The sequence below is a fragment of the Lactuca sativa genome, chromosome 8 (assembly GCF_002870075.4).
Source record: "Lactuca sativa cultivar Salinas chromosome 8, Lsat_Salinas_v11, whole genome shotgun sequence".
In the NCBI taxonomy this organism is placed as follows: Eukaryota; Viridiplantae; Streptophyta; class Magnoliopsida; order Asterales; family Asteraceae; genus Lactuca; species Lactuca sativa.
Window position 1 is genome coordinate 127,597,974 of NC_056630.2, and position 21,449 is coordinate 127,619,422.

Consider the following 21,449-nt stretch of genomic DNA (forward strand, 5'->3'; position numbering starts at 1 on the left):
AATGGAGAAGGTATTCCCTAGTGCAAAACATAGGTTCTGTTTAAGGCATATCCAGGAAAACATGAAGAAACAATGGAAAGGAAAAGACTTAAATGACCAGCTTTGGGAGTGTGGTAGAGCAACAACAGTCAATCATTTTAACAGAGCAATGGATGAGTTGAAGAAGATCAATGAAGAGGCTCATGCTTGGGTGTCTAAGATCCCAGAAAACACTTGGGCTAAATCTCACTTTAGTGGTAAGTTTCTAGAAATTTATTGAGAAATGTTAATCTTCCTTGTTGTGTGTTTACTATATGTGTAATTGTCTTCTCTTAATATCTATTATTCAGGAAGGGCACATACTGATTGTTTGTTGAATAACCATTGTGAGGTATTCAATTCTAAGCTAGATGAAGGTAGGGATAAACCTATTATCACTTTCTTAGAGTATATTAGAGAGTATCTCATGAAGAGGTTATGTGTGGTGCAAAAGGAAATAGATAAGTGTGAAGGACTTCTAACCCCTACTGCAACTACACTGTTTGAAAAGATTAAGACTGATGCATCAAAGTATGTAGCTAAATACAATGGGGCAGGAAAGTACCAAGTGGCAAGCACATGGCAAGACCAATATGTGGTAAACTTGAATGATCAAAGTTGCAGTTGTAGGTTTTGGGAGATTACAGGTTTCCCATGTAGACATGTTGTTTGTGCTATATGGGATAAAATTGAAAATGGTGAAAATGCCCCACATGTTGATGAATGGGTCCATCCTTGCTATAGGTTATCAACATTGAAAGCCATGTATTTCAACAAAATTGATCCATTGAATGGACGTACAATGTGGCCTAAAAGTGACTGCCCATTCACTTTACTTCCACCAAAACATAAGACATAGGTTTGTATTTCAAGTACACCAGATATATAGTATACATGTAAACATGGAATGAATTCAATTTTAACTATAGTATATCAATATGTGTAGGTTGGGAGGCCTAAGAAGAAGAGAAGGAGGGGTGTTGATGAGCCAAACAACCAAGCTGGTAGATTGATCAGGAAATATTTGGTAGACACTTGTTCAAAGTGTCATAACAAAGGGCACAATTCCAGAACATGTAAAGGGCAAGGAGGCAGTGGTGAAGTCGGAGGGGGCTGAAAACTATTTTTAGTGGTTATTAGGATGCTGGTGTTGTAGGTATTTAGAAACTTAAGTCATGTGTACTTGTTTGAAGATGTGTTAAGAACTTGAAAACGTTGCATGTAATGCTTGTGTTGTAGGTTTTTAGAAAAATTTGCATCATGGTTGTGTTAAGAACTTTATTACCTTGCATGTGATGGTGTGTAAGCACTTTTTGGTAATGAATTAATATGTTTTGTGTACTACCCTTCACAGATCAATTAATAACATTGTACATTTCAATTGCAAATTAAAACCATCTTAAAGACGCATTTACAATACACTTAACAATTGCATTTCAAAAACATTCAAGAAATTGAACAATGAACTATAACAAACTACATTCCATTACCATTACCATTACCAATGCATTAGACATTAATCTGATACATAAACCAAATACAACAACACCAGTTCCAAAACCACCTACATAAACTGAAAGCAAAAAAAAAACCCTATCCGATTAAAATAAAAAAAAACCCCTGCAATGGTTACAAACCAAAAACCAAAACTCCATTACCATCCAAACCTTCACAAGATACTTAGAGATTAAAATAATACAAAAAAACACCAATGAACAAAACAACATCAGCTGGTAGTTCCACAATTCTGCACTTACAATGGCAACCATCTCTTCCAATCGATTCATTGATCTTATCAAACCTGGAATCACCACCAATGCCCTAGCACACATAGGAGGATCAGACCATCGAATGAAACCACATCTTTTACAGTTCCAAAATTGTCTTCCATGGTTACGATCCATCCATGAAGTGATCTTCATTGCTTCATTCCCACATCTGCAAGTCACCATCTTTAAATCAGAAGCGATTAGATGTCGTGAAGGGTGCAACGGTCGAGCAACAGTGGAAAGGAGGAGAGATGACGACTGATAAAGCTAAAGGGTTTGCCCAAAAATCAGACATACAATTTCTTTTAAAGAGAGAAGGTTACAACTGAAATGACGAAATTACCCCTACAATATTTTATTAAAAAATGAGTTAATGGTGAAATGCTAACGGAGTGAGCCGAAAGGACCATTTGTTAAAAGTTTTGAAACCACAGGGACCATCTGTAAGGTTTTTTGAACTTAGAGACTAAACTTGATATTTTTGGAAACCAAATGGAATATTTTTGAAGTTTTGTCTAATAATAATAATAATAATAATAATAATAATAATAATAATAATAATAATTATTATTATTATTATTATTAAAAATCATAAAATAACCAAAAAATGGGGTACGTATTTAATAAAGTAGCCAATTTTGATGTATAACTCGAATAACCACTTATTCCATAGCGAGACCACCGTGATAATATGATTATATTAGATCTCATAACATTTATCTATATTTAGTTCGTATCTACCTCCATTGTATCCATATGAGGTGGCAGATCCTTTATTTTAGCTTCCCTTTATTATTAGGTTGTTTTAGATTGCTTTTGCTATTTATATATACTTCTCCTCTCCTCTGTAATTTCTTTGATGATCAATAACAAAGAATTAGAATTTTTTATGGTATCAGAGCAGGTTCTTCCACCGCTCACGTAACATCTCAAAATCAAAGTAAAATTTTTCATTTTTAAACCAATCCAAAATTCACAAATATTATAAAATCATAGTTTCCAAAAGTCATAAAACAAGAATCAGAGTATTCACAAAATCATAACCTCATAAAAATCTAGGATGATGTGTACGATTAGGCCTTCTACTTGCTCTTGTCATCTGAAGTATCTGAAACCATAAGCTCAAACTGTAAGCTAAACCTTAGTGAATTTCTCCCAAAATACCATCACACAACATATAACAACATGCATACTAGGTCCACATTCATCGAACTGGATTATCCTTGAGCCCACAACACGAGTCTGGTTTGCCCACCTAACCCATAACTCATGTTTGGATTGCTCCTGAGCCCACATCATAAGTTTGGTTTGCTTTTCCGGCCCTTAACTTATGTCTGACTTACTCCCGAGCCCACAACATAAGTCTGACATGACTTTATGGCCTACAACTTATGTATGGTTTGCTCCTAGGTTTGTTGGCTTCCGCACAGAGCAATATTGCCTCATCCCAACCACAGTATGTCGACATATGCAACAAATAAAACAAGTAACAGCAAAGTGATAATCATGTAGATCTTATAAGATTACTACAACATAACAACATCCTAAACTAGGATACATAACCTAGTAGGCTGCCATTGGTGCATTCGACCCACAAATATAGTGAGGAAAACTCACCTCATTGTCTGAAAAATAGCTGAACAAATCATTGCTCCAAATTTTGGCTCTACCTGTCACCTATACAAAAAATAAAGGACCTAATCTCAAATTACTATTCAAATTACCCAAAATACCCTTAGGTCAAACTTGGTCAAATCTGTGAGAACAATAATCAATGCGCGGACAAAGTTCGAAAACTCAAACCTTGAATTAACCTTAAAGATCAATGTCTGCTTTTAATTAGTTAGTCCAGTCAAGTCTGGTAAACCAGTCAAGACTTGAAGATGAGATTCAACAAAGTATTCAAGTGAAAAATAAAGAAAGATTAAGTATAATCAAAGTAAAGACAATTTAAAATAAGTAGAATGTAAGTGAAATAAATTGACTTGCAAGAGAGTTTGAATTGATGTGAAGAGAATATTGAATAATTCTATTCTTAGTTATTAATACATGAAACATTCACTCCTTAAATAGTAGAGGAAGAACAATGTATAAACCGAAATACAATCTAGGGAGTAGTTAAGACAATGAGTTTGACAAATATGATACTTAAAAGATTTGCTGAAAAAGTCCTAAGAACCGTTACATCAACAAAGGGTTAATATTATAAAAGCCCTAAATTTTTAACCCGTAATTGGAAAAAACCCTAATATTTTTTTTATTATTGTTATGACCACAACTTTTTCACATAATTATTACTCTAGCCCACTTAACGAGTTTTATGGTTAACTTGGTTAAATTTTTTGCAAAATCAGTCCTAAAATGTTCAAATTTAGTCCATGAGGTTTGCAAAAAATTACACCACATGGCTTTTTAACTTTATTTTTCGTTTTTTGTATACTTTATTTATTTTCGGTTTTTGTTACAAATATATATACATTTTTATTTGTTTTTTCTATATACTTTATTTATTTTCATTTTTTAACTTTATTTTTCAACAATTTGATTTTTTTTACCTTTTATACCTTTTGTTTTCTATTTTATAGTGTATATATAGAGTATATTAGAGTTTTTTTTTAGTTTTTTTTCATATTTCTTTTCGTATTATATTTTAATTTTTTCATCTTTATATTTTTTTTCTTATTTGTTTTCCAATTTAATCATTAAAGAGGTGGTGTATTAGGTTTTATGCATGGAGTTTTGTACGTTATTAAGGCATAAATAGAGAAATATTCACCAGAACTTGAACTTCACGTTTATATATATATATATATATATATATATATATATATATATATATATATATATATATATATATATATATATATATATATATATATATATATATTTACGGATAACATTCGCATAATTAGCACAAAAGAAATGACACCAAGCAGTAGTAATGGTTTAGGATTGAAGAAAGGTGCATGAAGTGCACATGAAGATAAGCTTCTCAAGGATTATATTTTTTTCTTAATTGGAAAACAAATAAGAAAAAAATAAAAAGATGAAAAAATTAAAATATAATACGAAAAGAAATATGAAAAAAAACAAAAAAAAAACTCTAATACACTCTATATATACACTATAAAATAGAAAACAAAAGGTAAAAAGGTAAATAAATTAAATTGATGAAAAATAAAGTTAAAAAATGAAAATAAATAAAGTATATACAAAAAAGAAAATAAAAAATGTATATATATTTATAAAAAAACCAAAAATAGATAAAGTATACAAAAAACGAAAAATAAAGTTAAAAAATCATGTGGTGTAATTTTTTCCAAACCTCAGGGACCAAATATGAACTTTTAGGACTGATTTTGCAAAAAATTTAACCAAGTTAACCATAAAACTCATTAAGTGGGCTAGAGTAATAATTTTGTGAAAAAGTTATGGCCATAGCAATAATAATAATAAAAAAATATTAGGGCTTTTTCCAATTACGGGTTAAAAATTTAGGGCTTTTATAATATTAACCCCATCAACAAAAGACAAAAAGCGTTAAATGCTTATACAGACTCTAACTTCATACATACTTCATCTCAGATAAAAAAAGAGCTTCAGATCTACTTCACATATCGGAATTAAGTGGCTTCGGATTTTCTTTGATTTGGATTGCTAGAGGATCAATTTTTATGTATTAACAATCTCCTCGTAAGTGAACTTAGCAATCAGTAAACTCAATTGGCATGTTTAGATATAAAAAGGTAAGCACTATGGAGCCAACTTCGGACTTCCAGATACCATTTAAGGTGTTCAATGAACTTCTTCTTCATAGGCTCTGAAGCATCACTTTTGGTAGCATTGGTGATGAAATTTTGGAGGATGGTTGAAGGAGCGAGATGTTTATCAAGAACTTGGAAGAATTCTTTTTGGTTGGTCTTCTTCAGATAGACGTATCCGAGCTCAGGTTCTTCAATTGGACCTTCTGCCAAGATTTGAGCTTTAGTCAATTCATAATTTATCTTTGCCAACACATTTTTAGTTTTGAACAAGTGTGCAAACTCGATGTTGGACCTATAGAATTCAATTACATAGTCCTTCAGGAAGTTCGTGACAGTAGTGTAGGCTCCGATGCTCGAGTGATTGGATTTACGATCTCTAGGGTGAGTAGCAATTATGAGAATGTCATTGGGGTTGATAGATGGAAAGTCAGCATCCGTGGTTATGATTGTAGTTTCATCGAACTTGTTGTTTGGAACGTCGACGATGTTCGAACAAGCTCGGAGCAATTTGATTAGGACTGTTGCATTATCAAGTTGAGTTCATCCTTCTTCTTAATCTCCTTCTCGAACTGTTGGATTTGTTTTTCATGATGCACATGAGTTTGTTTGATCAAATCATTGGTTACATTGATCATGTCGTCGTGGATTTTGAGCATATTAGTGGTGGTGGAGATGTGGTGATCAAGTCTGTCATTATACTTGTGTTCAACTTCCTCTGAAGTATGCTTGAGTCTGAGAGAGATGAGTTGATCAATTTGATTCACTCTTTTGACGCCGAGGGGCTAGTTTCGTTAATCTTGGAAAATATTTAGAATAACATCAAGTTTGGAGACTTTTTTTTATCAAGCTTTGAGTCGAGTTGAGCCATAATTTTATCAAGAGAGTCGACCTTGAAGAAAGCACTTGCCACATTGTCTCGGAGTTCCAGGAGGGCAAACGGATCAGCAATGTTCTCATCCGAGGAGCCGGCATCCGAGGTGGAACTCTCAGACTTATCATCATTGTTATTACCACCTTTGTCATCATGTGGTTTGGTAGGAGGAGGGTATGTCTCGGTTTTGTTGCCTTGAGGAGGGGGGTTGTTTCTGTTTCATTTCCTTGAGTGTCTTGAACTTGGTCATCAATTTTGATCTCTTATTCTTCTTGTTCCGATGAGGATGAGGAAAGGCCGAATTCATAAACTGGATTGGAAGAGGATGGTTTCTGCAAAGACTTGAAAGCTGAAAAGATGGGAAGAGCACTAACGGAAGAATTATCATCATCAAACATGAATTCTGTTGAATGTTCTTTATCTGATGGAGGCTGCGAAGCTTCAACATGTGGAGACTCCGGAGGAGAATCATCTGAGATGATTGTGGTATTGTGAGCTTCTCCTGTAGCTGCAGTCTGAGCTAGTTCGGAAGAGACAGGCTCTTGATCTGTTTCTTTATCAGTTAGAGTTGAAAATGGCAAGTTGCTCTGGATGGCCCTATTATGCATGGAGATAAGGGTGTACTCCACTTGAGCTCTTTTAAGCTCCGAATGATAAGTATGTGCCCTGTCAACAAAGTCATCCATTGTTCATCAGTAGTACTCGATTGTCCTTTACTTGAACAAGGTATCAGACCAGTTCAGGCTCTGGAAGTCGGAGGGACAACTCCAGCTTCCGAAAGCTTGGAATCTGAGGCAATAGCCCCAGATTGTATATGTGTAGAAGGAGGAATGTTTGAAGAGACATATGAAAGTGTTTCAGGGGGATTCAAGGAACTTTGTTCAACACATGCACCATCTTTTTGGAAGATGGAGATGGATTATGTGCAAACTCTCCATAAGTGTGTGTGTGTGTGTGGTTTTGAAACTCCGAAGGGTACTTCAGAAGAGTGGACAGGTGGGGTTATCGGATGTCCAAAGTCAAACAGAATGTCAATGTATGATTCCTTTTGAGAGGAACCACTGACTTTGGTTCTCTTTTTGGCTAGAGCTTTGGTGGGTGATATTTTTCATTTTACCATCTTTTTCTTTCGGCCACCAATGGAGACTGGTTTGTTCACATCCGAGGGCTGATGTTCATTTGAGACCGGGGCAGATTGTGTTGGGTCATACACAATCAAGGCCTCTAAATGATGTTTGAGAAAAAGAGAATAGGATGGAAGTGTTTCCAACATGTGTTGTGGCAACCTACGTATAGGTCCAAAAGAAGTCTGGTTCGGAAGCCTACATGTTTTAATGGCCATGAAAGAAAAACGTACCTTTTTAGGTTTGGTGTCGATGGGGATGTCTTCTCTTCTTATAAAGCTGTTGGAGGGTCAGAGCCTAGAATCTTGGACTCGATATTTCATTCGGCTTCCTTTTGATGGCAAACTTCAGAAAGTCCTTCCATAGGACCTCGGTCAAGTCAACAATGTTGCTTCAACTTGAATAGATGCTATACACAACGTATAGCCAATACTTGATCATGGTGTCAGTTCCACCATGTTTCCCTGATAATTCTTGAAGGATGAAATGCATCAACACAGACCAAAGTCCGGGAATCGCCGATTTTGGGGTTCATGAACTTGAAAGCCCTTAGGGTTTTCTGAGATACCGATATCCTTGAGGAATGTTTGCTTGTGTATAAGGACGAACCTATTACCTGTGATTTTGGTCTCAAGAACACCATCTTCAATCTCGATTATTTCAAAGGCAGTGTGAAGAATGCATAATGGAAGTTGAGGGTTTGGAGTTTTAGTAAGTGGAACAAAAATGGGGTAATAGGAGATGAACTTGATCATTACTCGAATGGATTCATCGTAATCTATGGGGTCGAGTGAGAAAATTTGGGTAGTTTCTCTTAGGATGGGTTCAGTCGATGATGAGAGGTACAACCCTTTGAAGATTTCTTATTTTTTGAAGGATTTTAGGTTTCACAAACATTTTGAGTGGAAGCCATTTTTGAAGGTTTAAATGCTCGAAGAGCAGTTGCAAAGAGAAATTTCAGGAAAAAGATGAATAAAGCATTAAAGAGGAATCGTTGGCATTTAAACTCTTTTATAGGTTGGATATTCGGGTTGGGTTAGAAAGAAAGTAATGATGACACCCAAAGGAAAAATGGGTCGCATTTAATGTGTTGCCAAAATTGTTACTTTTAAAAACTGCAAGTGCGAAAGATGGGATGACTATACGTGCGAAAAGGAAAAATCGTCATTTCAGTTTAGTTCATATGCACTTTATCGAGACGTGTGCAAAAGCACGTTTATAGAGGGTTAAAGGATAGTCATCAAGAAAAAATACCGTTAATTGAATTGAGAAAAACATTCCAAAAATAAAAAACTTTAATGAAAACCTTTGAACTTCGTTTTATAACTGAGGATCTCGGAATAAGCAAATTCCGAGACAAGATGTCATAAGATACTTTGAAAAGAATATGAACACATCATTATTACATGATATAGAGTTCAAGATGGAACAATCTTAGATTGAATAGCATAGGTGAAATGTATGAAGATCTTAGAAGACCATTTTAAATAGATTGAGATTCCAAGACATGAATGATTAGAGCTAGGACAAGTGTAAGAAATGAACCATTACCGTTTCAGATTGAATTCTGAGGTGAACTTCATAACACTTCATTATAGAATAGATTCCAAGGGAAGATCAATAACAACACCAATGTAACTATATTAGTCAGAAGCTTCAAAAGATGAGGAAAGTTGTACAACGTAAACTAAAAGAAGAGGGTAGACAAAAAGACACGTAAAATTATCCTATATTTTCTGAGAGAAAATGATTTTGAGAATAAAAGATTTTGACTTCGGATTTATTTTTCTTGCTGATATTTCCATCAGAGAGTACAAGCTTGTTGGAAGAATTGTGGATCAGACATCCTCATACCCATTTTTCTCAGAAACCCATTAAATTTGGTTTCGTCTAATGTCTTAGTAAAGACATCAACAATTTCATCGTTATTTGGAACAAAAATAACTTCGATGTTTCACTTTAAAAAATGATTTTTAATGAAATGGTATCGAATATCGATGTGCTTCACCAATATCGATGTGCTTCGTCATAGAGTGTTGAATTGGATTGTAAGAAATTGTAATATCACTTTGAGAATCACAATAGATTGGAATTTGATGAAATCGATAACCATAATCCAAAAGTTAAGATTTCATCTAAAGAACTTGCGAAGTGCAGCTTGCAACAACAATGTATTCTGCTTCAGCTGTTAAGAGAGAAATGCAGCTCTGCTTCTTATATGACTAGCTAACCAATCTTCCACCCAAAAATTGACAACCTCCGGAAGTGTTTTTTTATCCAGTTGAAGGCCTCCATATTTTGAATAGGAGTATGCCTGAAGAAGGAAACTTTTATTTGTCTGATACCAAATGGAGGAAAAATAGGAGTTGGACCAGAAACATTTTGAGAAATTGGAGCTGCTATTGATGAGGACGGTCTTGATCGAGATTCTGAATCAAGAACAAATTCTAAAAGTCCGAACAGGATTTCAATGTCAACGTCATAGATGATTTGGGAATTCGGAGATCCTGGAGAAGGAGCATCGGACTCCATAATGTGGGTTGTAACATGAGTTGGGCCAAAATTTCGAACACAGTTGTCATCAAAAGTGACATCAAAGCTTTGTTCAAGTACACGATTTCCACGATTAAGAAATTTGTAGGCTTTGGATTTTGTTGAGTATCCCAAAAGGATTGCTTCATCAACTTTGAGTTGAAACTTGGTGAGCTAATCAAAGTTGTTTTTTATAAATCACCTGCAGCCGAAAACATGCAGGAACGAGATACTGGGCTTGCGACCATTCATGGCTTTATACGATGTCATGTTTATATGTCGATTAATGATGCTTCGGTTTTGAGTGAAGCAGGCAGTGGACACAGCCTCAGCCTAGAGATAAAGAGGTATATTAGCAAAGTTTAGCATTGATAGAGAAACTTCAATGAGAGTTCGGTATCTTCTTTCAACCACACTATTTTGTTAAGGAGTGTAGGGTGCAGAGAAATTCTGGTCAATTCCTTTTTTGGAGAGGAATTTCTCAATGGTGACATTGGTGAATTCCGAGCGATTATCACTTCAGATTCTTCTTACAGTAAGTTTGACAAGAACTCCAATTCCTTTGATGAAATTAATAAGTTTTGAGGCTGTTTCAGATTTTAGCCTAAGGAAGAAGACTCAAGTGAACCTTATGTAATCATCAACAATCACAACAATGTACTTTTTGTGATGCAAACTTTCTATAGTGGAGGGTCCACAATTATCAATATGAAAAAGTTCAAATGGTTCCAAAATTCACTTTTCAATGATAATGGGATGAACTTTCTTGGATTGCTTCCCACATTTACATACATCGTATAGATGATCATTTTCAAGCTTTAGGAGCGGCAGACCTCGAACCATTTCATCGAAATGTATCAGAAGTTTAGAGAAGCAAGCCTCCGACGTCATAACCAACTAAAGTCTGGAACGGCCTTTAAGAGAAGACAGAGTTAAGGCTTGCTAATGATCATGTTGATGTCTAATGCATACATGTTTGTGTTGAGATTGATTTGATTAGACATTCTTTCCGATCTTCTATCATGACATGGCTATGCTTTTTACAGAACTCAACTCTTTGGTTTGAGTCAGTGAGCTGAGCCACACTAATCAGGTTGTGTTTAAGGTCAGCTACATATGCCACATTAGAGACAAAAAAGTTGTCGTTAGTAAGGATGCCAAAACCTCAGATCTGTGAATTTGAGTTGTTGCCATACGTCATGTAACCAACATTTAAAGCAAGTTTGAGATCACGTAGAAAGTCTTTCTTCCCAGTCATGTGCATGTAATAAGAACTATCAATATACCAGATTGTATCCTGTTCCGAAGCATAGAGTTCCTGCAAAATCAGTGAGTTTTGGAGTTTCTAAGCTCCGATTTAGGTTTAGGGACTTTGGCACGGGATTTATATTTCAACTGTGACTTTGGAACAATTGGGTCTCGGAGGGTTTGTTCCGAGAAACTTTGGGAAAGATGTAGAATGCCAAGGTCACATTAATCCAAAAATCATATTTAACTAAAGGTTCTTTGGACATTGCTTTTCTCGGACCAACAGTTTTCTGAGATGTTGGAATCATTATGTTGATAGAAGATATAGAAAAATTTTCAACCTTTTTTACTTTCCACTCAAAATTTTGTTTTGAATCATTTGAGGATTTTTTAACAACAGTGTTCTTACCAACTCGTTCTTTGGTTGCTGCTTTTGATGGTACATTTGGTTTCAGATGTTATGGTGGTTTGAAAATAGTACCAATAGATTTAGCAATAAGTATAGAATAAACTGTCAAAGGAAAGTTAGTTTTTACAGAATGAGTCTCAACAGTAAACCTTTCAGATTAGGACTAACTAGATTGTTTTAAGCAACCTGACTAGGAGAACTGGATGGCCTTTCAAGAATTTTGACAGACAAAAAGGAATTGTGGTTCCTAGTGGTTGGGCTAACTATCCGAGATACTTTCTTTTCGGATCTCTCAATGAATCTGGAATCTTGCCTTGGCCTAATTTCTTTCTTAAGGGTATTTTTTGCTTCGATCTTAGGGTTGACAACATCTTTCTTATTTAACCAAGGTTTTTCCAAGAGTCAGATGATGATTTGGAAGTTTGTCCAGATGATGGATTGTCAAACTTAGGCTTGATTGACACTAGAGTTGTTTTTGAGATCACTTCAGAGTTAGAGACACACGAGTAAGATGAATCATCACATATAATGTCTTCATCAGCTTCACTCTCTAATGATGCCCAAACAAAATCTGATTTATTAGAGTCATGTCCGGTTGTCTCAGGAATTATTTCCTCAATAACACAATTGTTCAGAGGACCAAAGTTTGGAATTTGAACTCCAGTACAGATGATGTCAGGGAATGCATGCGAAATCTAATTTAGGTCCATGGGTATTAGAGGCGGAAGAGGTATGAAATTAGGACATTTGACAACTATGGGTTGGAACTCAGGAATCAAAGATTGAAAATGGTCTGATGTCTCAGGAAGGGGTGACAATGATGAGACAGGGGTATCCAAATGTTTGCGGTTCAAACATCTCCCATAAAAGTTATATTTTGCAAATCCTTTAAGGGTCGAGCAACAGGCTTTGGAAACTCGCTTCCGAGGCCTGGTGCATTGGACCATGGATGAAGAAAATTGTGAGTTATCCGTTCGTTTGTGTCAAGAATATCAATTAAATGATGTAAAGCATCAATTTTGGCATTGAGACATTTGTTATCAAAAACTAAAACATTTCTTTCAGCAAAGGTGATTTCACATTTGTCTTTTAAAATAATACATTCATCTTGAGACATTATAGGCTCTTTTTTTAGTGATTCTATCTTAAGATTTCTATCTTTAAAGCATAATCTAAGGCGAGTCAGTTGATTTTCCAGCTTCTTACTTACTTATGTGGCAAACTCATAGGCTTTATGGACGATGCTCACATCTGATTGAATCTGGGTTAGATATGGTTCAGAAAGAGATAAATCAAAATTATTTTCAGTAATCATAGATTTTACCCACTGAACGACGCTTTTTCCTAGTGGATCATTGGTTTCCATTTAGCAAAAGTTCATTTTAGCATCTTCATCGTCTCCTTCTGAACCTGATGACCGGTAGCCTTTATCACATTCGATCAACTGTCGTTCCATAAGACACATATACCGTCTAGTGCTCACATCATCCTCATCTCCATAAGACCAGTACCCTTCAACATCTCTTGAAACAGTAGTAAAAAAAGCTTTCTCTCTATCCACGAGCATAGTATGCAGCATCCTTAACGGTCGGCTTCTGAAAGGTATCAACCAAAAAATCTTTAGCAAAATGGTTACCATTCCCACACTTATGACAAACTAGTTTGTCTGACTTTGGAATTTCATGGGATTCCTAGGAATGACTTGATGATGAGATGTTGGGTTTGTAAGCAGATGGGTCTCTAAAGGTTTAGGAAATGGTTGAGGATTATTTTGATGAGGGGTTTGGAATAAGTTTTGATACGGTTTGTGACTGGGATTCCATGGACGCTTGTATTTCATGGATAATAGTGCAAACTCCTATTGGAAGCGAAGTTCAGACTCAACTTGATCAGGATCAAGATTCTTTGGATGGTTCGGAACAGGTGGAGTTGGTGGAGTAGGGAAGGCTAATTGAACAGACAAAATAAGTAGGTAGTTACAAAAGGATCTGACACAGATGGGGTCAGAATAAGTGGGTTAACATGACTAACCAAGGCAAGAGGACCTCCGGACAGTTCACTTGATGTTTGTGCAACATTAGATTTGTGGCCTTGTAGTTCTTCAAAGAGTTGATAAAGCTTCAGCATCTTTAGAGATCCATTACTCTGAAGACATGATTTGACGTTTCCTTAGCCTTTTCCTACGCTATTGATAAACTTCCGATTGTACTCAAGAGGAGTTCCGATTATTCTATGTGCAGTCATATTGTCTAGAATGATTTGATACCTATTTGAATCCGAGGCTACGGATTCACCTGGAGCAGTGGTGAAGGTATCAAAATCATTAACAACCAAAGTCAGACGTTTACCTTTCATATTCTCGGACCCTTCAAACAGATCTTGAAGAGTGTCCCAATTCTCTTATGCAGATTTGCACAAATTAATGTGCTCAAAGAGAGATAGAGGAACACCGAACACTATCTTAAAAAATGCAATCTATTTTGCATATAATTTCTCGATGTCTACAGCAGTAAGAGGTGTTGGCCATTGATCTTCTTAGCCCATGAGATTTGCAGCGGCATCTCTTGTTGGATTAGTGTCTAAGTCCATAACTATTTTGGTATGTACTTGACCCGATGGTGCATGGTCCTTTTGGGTTGCCTTCACCAAAGCAACTTGATTGGAGAAATAAATAGAAAGAGAGGATAATATGATTTATTAATATGTTATAAGGATAATATATTAAAGGAGAAATCATATTTGTTTAATTAATATTGGTCAATAATTAATTGAGAATTAATTTTGTGATCAAGTGTAATTAATTAAACTTGAGGGGCTGAATTGTAATTATGTGATAGTTACAAAATAAGGTAAGTATTATCTTTTATATATGGTGGACGAATTTAAGGTTGGAAAGCCTTAGAATTCGAGTATGATAAGGATTCAAGGATTATCTTATTGGTTGCTTAATGGATAATCAACTAGATAAGGATAATGACTGAAACCCTATCTCTACACCTATATAAACAACCCCAAGGTCATGAATTCGTGTATCCCTTCCCAAGAAGTGCCAAATACGAATTCTAACCTCCCTCCTCTCTCCTTATACCTTCTCCACTTGCTTATGGTGTTTGTAAGCCATTAGAGGAGTGACACTTGTGACTCTTTGCTTTCCAAGGTCAATTCAAGGAGGAATTGGATTGTTATTGCTACATAACAATCAAGGTATGTTCTTAAACCTATTTACATGTGAATTCTGATTTCCATATGCTAGAATTAGGGTTCAAGTCTTGGATTCAAAGTATGTACAATAGAGAAACCTAGATCCGAGCTTTAGGGTTTGTATGAGCACATAGGATGTCTTATGACCAAAACCCATCAGTGGTATCAGAGCCTTGATTGGTTTCTATTGTATTGATGCTTGTTGTAACTGAAAAATTCGATTTTTTGCATTCTGGAGGCTGGACTCGCCGAGTCCATGGCTGAACTCGCCGAGTCCAAGGTGACTCGACGAGTCCAAGGCTGACTCGACGAGTCAACTCGTCAGAAGGAGGGTACTTCGGGATTTCTTGTTGTTTTTGCTTATGGATAATTACCTTATCATGTTAGATTAATATTAATCCGATTATATGATATATTTGACTATATTTTTAATCTAATTGAAGATATTTATCAATTAATAGGATAATTGTTTCCTTATAAGATAATTGATTAATTATTATAAGTAAATTGATAAATTATTTTGCAAGAAATCATCAAATATGGATAATTATGTGATTAAATGTTAATTTGAATTATTTGTTATTTGATCCTTGTTGTTGTGAAAAGTTTCATATTTGGCCCTTTAGGTTTTATAGTTTAAATTTGAACCCCAAAAGTTTTGTTGTTTTGAAATTTAAATAGTTGAAACCTTAATGTTTTGAAAAAGGTTTCAAAACTTGCCCTCAAGTTTTGGAATTTAAATTTTGATTTAAATAGTTTAATTTTGATGCATATTTAAATTCTAAACCCTTATGGTTTGAAATGTTTCAAAATTTGCCCTCAAGTTTTGGAATTTAAAAGTTGATTAAAAGTTAATTAGGAATGTTAAATTCTAAAACACTAGTTTTGAAAAAGTTCAAATACACCCTTATGGTTTTATTAATTAATTAAGGTGTATAATTAGAAGAGATTTAATAAATCCATAAAAGTTTAGGTTAACCATTTAATTAAAAGTATAATTGTTAACCACATAGTATTTTAAAAGTTATAAAATACACCCTATACTATATATAACATTAAAAGTCTAACATTATATATATGTATAACTAAAGGTCAGTCTTACCGTTAGTAGGCCTCATTCACGAAGCTGGTCTATAAGGGGTGTTTAAGGAAATTGCCTATAAAATGGCGATTGAATGAGTATCCACTCTTACCCACCGCACTCTTGACTAGTGGAGGGTCGTTAGCCGAACGGGTAGGATAGGACGAAACCTTCCATTATAAGTATAATGAATTACTAAAGTAACTAAATGTTTTCATAAAATTCCCAATCTTAGTTACTTAGGCAAAAGTGAATTGATGCAATTCCATGAAATTACACTTTGTGCCCTTGCGAAGACGTTAGTGGAGCGTGTGTGGTTAACCGGCACACTAAATGGGTCTAAGCAAAGGTAGCAAAGGGTGACTCAATGTTTGTCATAGTTTGGTGGAGCGTGTGTGGTTTACCGGCACATCGAATAGGTGACTGTAACATGTGAGGGCACCATGTAGTTTGCATGGTTATTCACACCCGCTTTGTGATCCTCGGCATCCCAGTCACAAACAAGAGGGGCATATCGAGATATAAACATGCCATTGAAAGTTCAATGTATCTCAAAGGATCTAGGAGTTTTCATAGATTTAAAACTTAAATTCTTTTTCGTTTTTCGTGGTGGAAATTAGTGAATCGTCATTCACTTACCTTCAAATGTTCTGCAATTTGGGTTACGGCATCCCTCTCCCGAGTTGTAGAATATTGTGTTGGGTCCTAGCCTTGGAATTTCATTTGGGTGATTTACCAAGGACTCAATCAATCAACTAACTTGAATTCGTTTTCTCCCGTTTTGTAGATGTCAAAGTTCGACAACTATGGTATTCCCAAATCCCGTGGAACAAGCATTCCACATGAAGATGATATTCCACGATTCGATCGAGGAACAAGAAATCATGCTTCACTTCCTCTACCTCCAATTATTCTCCCTAACCCACAAGTTCAAAGGATTGAAAAGTTCAAGATCACTCAAGCCCTTTTGGCAAGTAAACATAAAGAAGGAAAGTCGGTGTGCACACGTCCTAAGGATGAAGTCGCACATTGATAGACTAAGAATGATGGGACCCGTTGTTAGTGAAGAGATGGCTGTTGATTGGGTTCTTCAGTCACTTCCCAACTCATATAGTGAGTTCGTAAGAGAGTACTATATGACGAACCACAACGTGACCCTTATAGATCTCACCTATATGCTTATTGCTGCCGAATCAGCAATGGTTTGGCGCAATAGAAAAGCAAAGTTGATTGGTGAATCTGCCTTCGAGACCTCTATGGATATAGACAATGGCAATGAAAGACATGCAATGATCAAAAAGGTTGATCATAAGAGAAAGGCGATGTCTGAAGTAGTTCCATATGTTGTTCCAAAAGAGTCAATTTGCTTTTATTGCCAAGAGAAGGGGCATTGGAGACGAAGTTGCCCTAATTACCTAAGAGATCTAAGAGATGGGAGAGTCAAAGGTATGACTGCGCTTTAGGTAAAAATCCACTATCTAACTCCATTAAGTTCCTATTCATTGATTCTTAATACATGATGTAATAAGATTACATTTGAGTGTTTTGTAGGGTCGGTGAAAAGAAAGGAAGCTTGATAAGAGAGCAAGATGAATCTAATCACAAGAGATGGATCTTGATCGCATGGACTTGAAGATTAGATTTTGAGCTTAGAAAGTTATGATAGAGTTGTTAGAAATTTTCTTTTGTACATAGTTTTCAATGAATTTTGCATTGTAAGGACAATTTTTTTTTTCCACTGCTTTTACAAATAAAATAAATTTTGTTTGACTTATTTATTTAATTGTTTATTTCCTTACAATGAAATCATTATGAAAATCGATGTTTGAATATTTCTACAACGAATGGACATGATTCTTGTTTATGTTATCTATGGAAATGTCAAGAATTTACCAAATAGGGAGAGTTTCTCATCGCCCAAGTTTCAATTGGACAGAAACTTGGAATCATGCAACATGGATGCACGATGAATGAGAAATTTCATATTTGGAAATTAGACCAATTCGTTGACAAAGTGTCAAGTGAAGGACTAGAAGATCGAGTACACAAAGTTGCGTGTTAATCAAGTTCACCATAAGAATAACAAAGATATTCGTCATGATTTACTAAAGGCTTAGTAAATATGATTATACTTACAAGATTAAGTGTAATTCTAAATTGATTAAAGGGTTTAGATCAATAGTAGAACGAATAAGAAGAATCATATAGGCAGAAAGATAAAAGTTTCTCCATTCTAAGAAGATGGGAGAGTAGCTTTTATGCTTTATGATAGGTCTTAATGATTAAGAACCATATCTCAATTGATCCTCTAAGTGAGTCTTAGTACAATTGTATGTCTAAGAAGAGGAATCAAGAATTGAAGAAATGGTTAAATCAAGAAGTCAATCATACTTCGTTCCAATGATAAATCTTAAAGTTAAGATTGTGACAATGAGTGATAAGTATTAAGAAGGTTTGTAACTTTCATTAAATGTGGTAAGATTGTAATGTCTTGAATAAGACAAAGACCAACTTGGACCAATTTATGAAGTGTTTTGGTAAAAGCTACACTAACTCTTGAATATTTGTTTGTCAAGAAATGTTTTGACAAGAGAATCGTATATGTCAAGGAGTTAGTGGGAGTCTTAATGGTCTTGAAAAGTTTCAAGAACAAATCAAATAAACCTTACCAATCATCACTAGCACACGAGTTGAGGTTGACAACCTATCGTATTGACATTATGTACTGTTCCAACTGAGTTAATTATGCATATGAGTTCTATGAGTTCTCATCTTGAATGCATAAAAGGCAAGGCACCTTAATCAATGAAAGGTACATTGATAAGAAAGGGTGAGATGCTTAACTACTTGGAAGACGTGGTGGGCAGCTGTGCTACCATGAGGCAAGAAATCAAGATTAAGAAAGTTCGATCCATATGAGTTTGAATTTGTCGTAAACGTTGGTTTTGACAAGTTCATATGGATAGGAACATTTACACCGTTTAAAATCTAAGTGTCATAAGATTTCCTCCTTCATGTAAATGATTGTGAGGAAATGCTTTCACTAAGAAAGATTTTAAGAAGATAGTGATTGTAAAATTGCATTCTCGAATTCAATTATGGTTACGGCATCCCTTTCCATAATTTGAATTGTGAGGTTTGGCAATTAGTCTTAATTGTTTAGACACACATATGAACTATCGAAGGCAAAGGTGTATAAGTTCAAGAAGCATTGATAAAGGATTATCAAAGCACTAAGTATTAGAAACATGAACTTAAGAAATTCAATAAGTATTGTTTTCTGAAAGTTAAGATGTTTATGAATACATGTCGAAGCTAGTGGGAGCATAAGTGTTATGTTTTATAATAATCATCATGATAGTGGGAGCATAAAAGTTATGATTGTATGATTATTAAGAAAAGTATTGCAAGGTTAGCAATATTAATTATAGAAAACAAGAGTCATACTTTGCAAAGTTGTAAGAGTTGAAAGGTTGTTTTGCTATAATTAAGGGAGAGAATATTATGCTTCATTTCAAATCTAAAGGATTAGGTTGAGAAATGTTAATAAATTTAGTCAAAGGTTCATAGTGTGTTCTTAAAATTTCGATTATGATTACGGCATCCCTTTTCACAATTCGAATTTTGAGAACATAGCAAATAAAACATTATGCGTCATGTCCCATACGCTTCGGGTATAGGATCGATTGCAAATGCTTCAATGTTTGACCATTCTAAAATTTTCCAAATGTCGAGCGCATTTAGAGGGAAAAGGGACTAGAATTGGTTTTGACTAAAATAATTAAACAACTATCAAAGGACAATCCAAGTTCGACGAGGATTGGTCGCTTGTGAGTAGTTGGAAGTATAGTATTGGAAAATATGGAAATGTTTCCATATTGGATGGACCATATCGACATCATTACGAATAGATAAGATTCTATTAAGAATGAGTTGTCATATGGAACATATGCAAGTGTGTCCATATTGGGAATTGAATATTGAGAAATCTATGATTAGATTAGAAACTTCTATGCAAAAGGATGTTCAAAGAATGTACTTTGAGTGAGAGACATCACGTCTATGGAATTGTCTTGTAACAATCTCCGATAGAGGACTTTGTAATGTCATTGGCTATAGTCTTTGTGACTTTGGTGCAGTGAAATTACGTAAGGATCATTGCATAAAGTGTTAGAATCTAGCATATTCTATAAGTAGCAAGAATTGATATTCTTACACTTATGGAAAAAGGATTTGGAGTTGTAAAATGAGAAAGATTGGAAATGTGTTCAATTGATCTATTTCACAAAGTAAGAACCATAGGTAAACATTGTGTGCATGCTAGGAGCATGGGACAAGTGTTGGAATTCAAGTAAGAAGTTGATTACCCGAAACGACAAATAATGAGTAATCAATATGGTGATAAATAAAAGGTGTTTTGTTTATACTCAAAGGTTTGAGGCCATATGGGATTAGTATTATTCTTGTGTTTCACTTTGCATGTTTTGACTTCCAGAATAATTGAATTTATTAAGAATAATCGAATTATTCAAACGGGCCACAGTCGTTCATATGTTGGAAGTAGGTATGAATGAAGACTGTCGTGAATTGGTGTGTAGATTGTCTAAAAGCGTATTAGACATAAGCAAGAGTTTGCTGCAACGTTCATGAGTGCTTATGAATGTGATTTGAGCATTGGATTAGACCCACGCTCACTTGGATCACTCCATGGATTGTATCACGAGTGATTGGTGAGACGATAACATCTTATATTCTTGAAACCGAGATGTGTGAGTTGTATCTTGCGAATCGGTTGCACATTGATAATATGTAAACGCACCAGTAACTTGGTGTTATAAAACATATTGTTGTGTGTGATTCGGTGCGTGAGTGCAAGCGAGCATTGTATCAAAGTTTATCCGTTCCTTTTATTCAAAGTAGGATAAAAGCGATATCTTTGGGCCCCTCGATGGTTTAATGATGACAAACGTAAATGCTCGGCCGGGCTAGGGCTAATTTGATTTGTTCAATTAGTCAGTCGTCATAAATCGGGAATCGAGACATAGTACAAAGAGAATGATTTGAAATCATATCTCATATGATATCTAGAATGGAGGAATATATGATCCCTTATCTAAGGACACGCGTATTTGATATGATCAGAGTAGACAGCGGCTTTGGAAAGCTACGATTGCAGATCGGGATCCGAAGTTATACGCAGAATAGTTATTAGACTTATCCAAGTGGGAGACTGTTGGATTAGTGTCTAAGTCCATAACTATTTTGGTATGTACTTGACCCGATGGTGCATGGTCCTTTTGGGTTGCCTTCACCAAAGCAACTTGATTGGAGAAATAAATAGAAAGAGAGGATAATATGATTTATTAATATGTTATAAGGATAATATATTAAAGGAGAAATCATATTTGTTTAATTAATATTGGTCAATAATT

General features: G+C 35.1%; 1 protein-coding gene across 1 annotated transcript; it reads left to right on the forward strand.

Moving 5' to 3' along the window:
* Position 1: 1 nt before the first annotated feature.
* Positions 2-877, forward strand: LOC111917099 (uncharacterized). Its single transcript, XM_023912766.2, has 2 exons — positions 2-236; positions 330-877. The coding sequence occupies exons 1-2, from the start codon at positions 2-4 to the stop codon at positions 875-877; spliced, it is 783 nt and encodes a 260-aa protein (XP_023768534.2).
* The last annotated feature ends 20,572 nt before the right edge of the window (positions 878-21,449 follow it).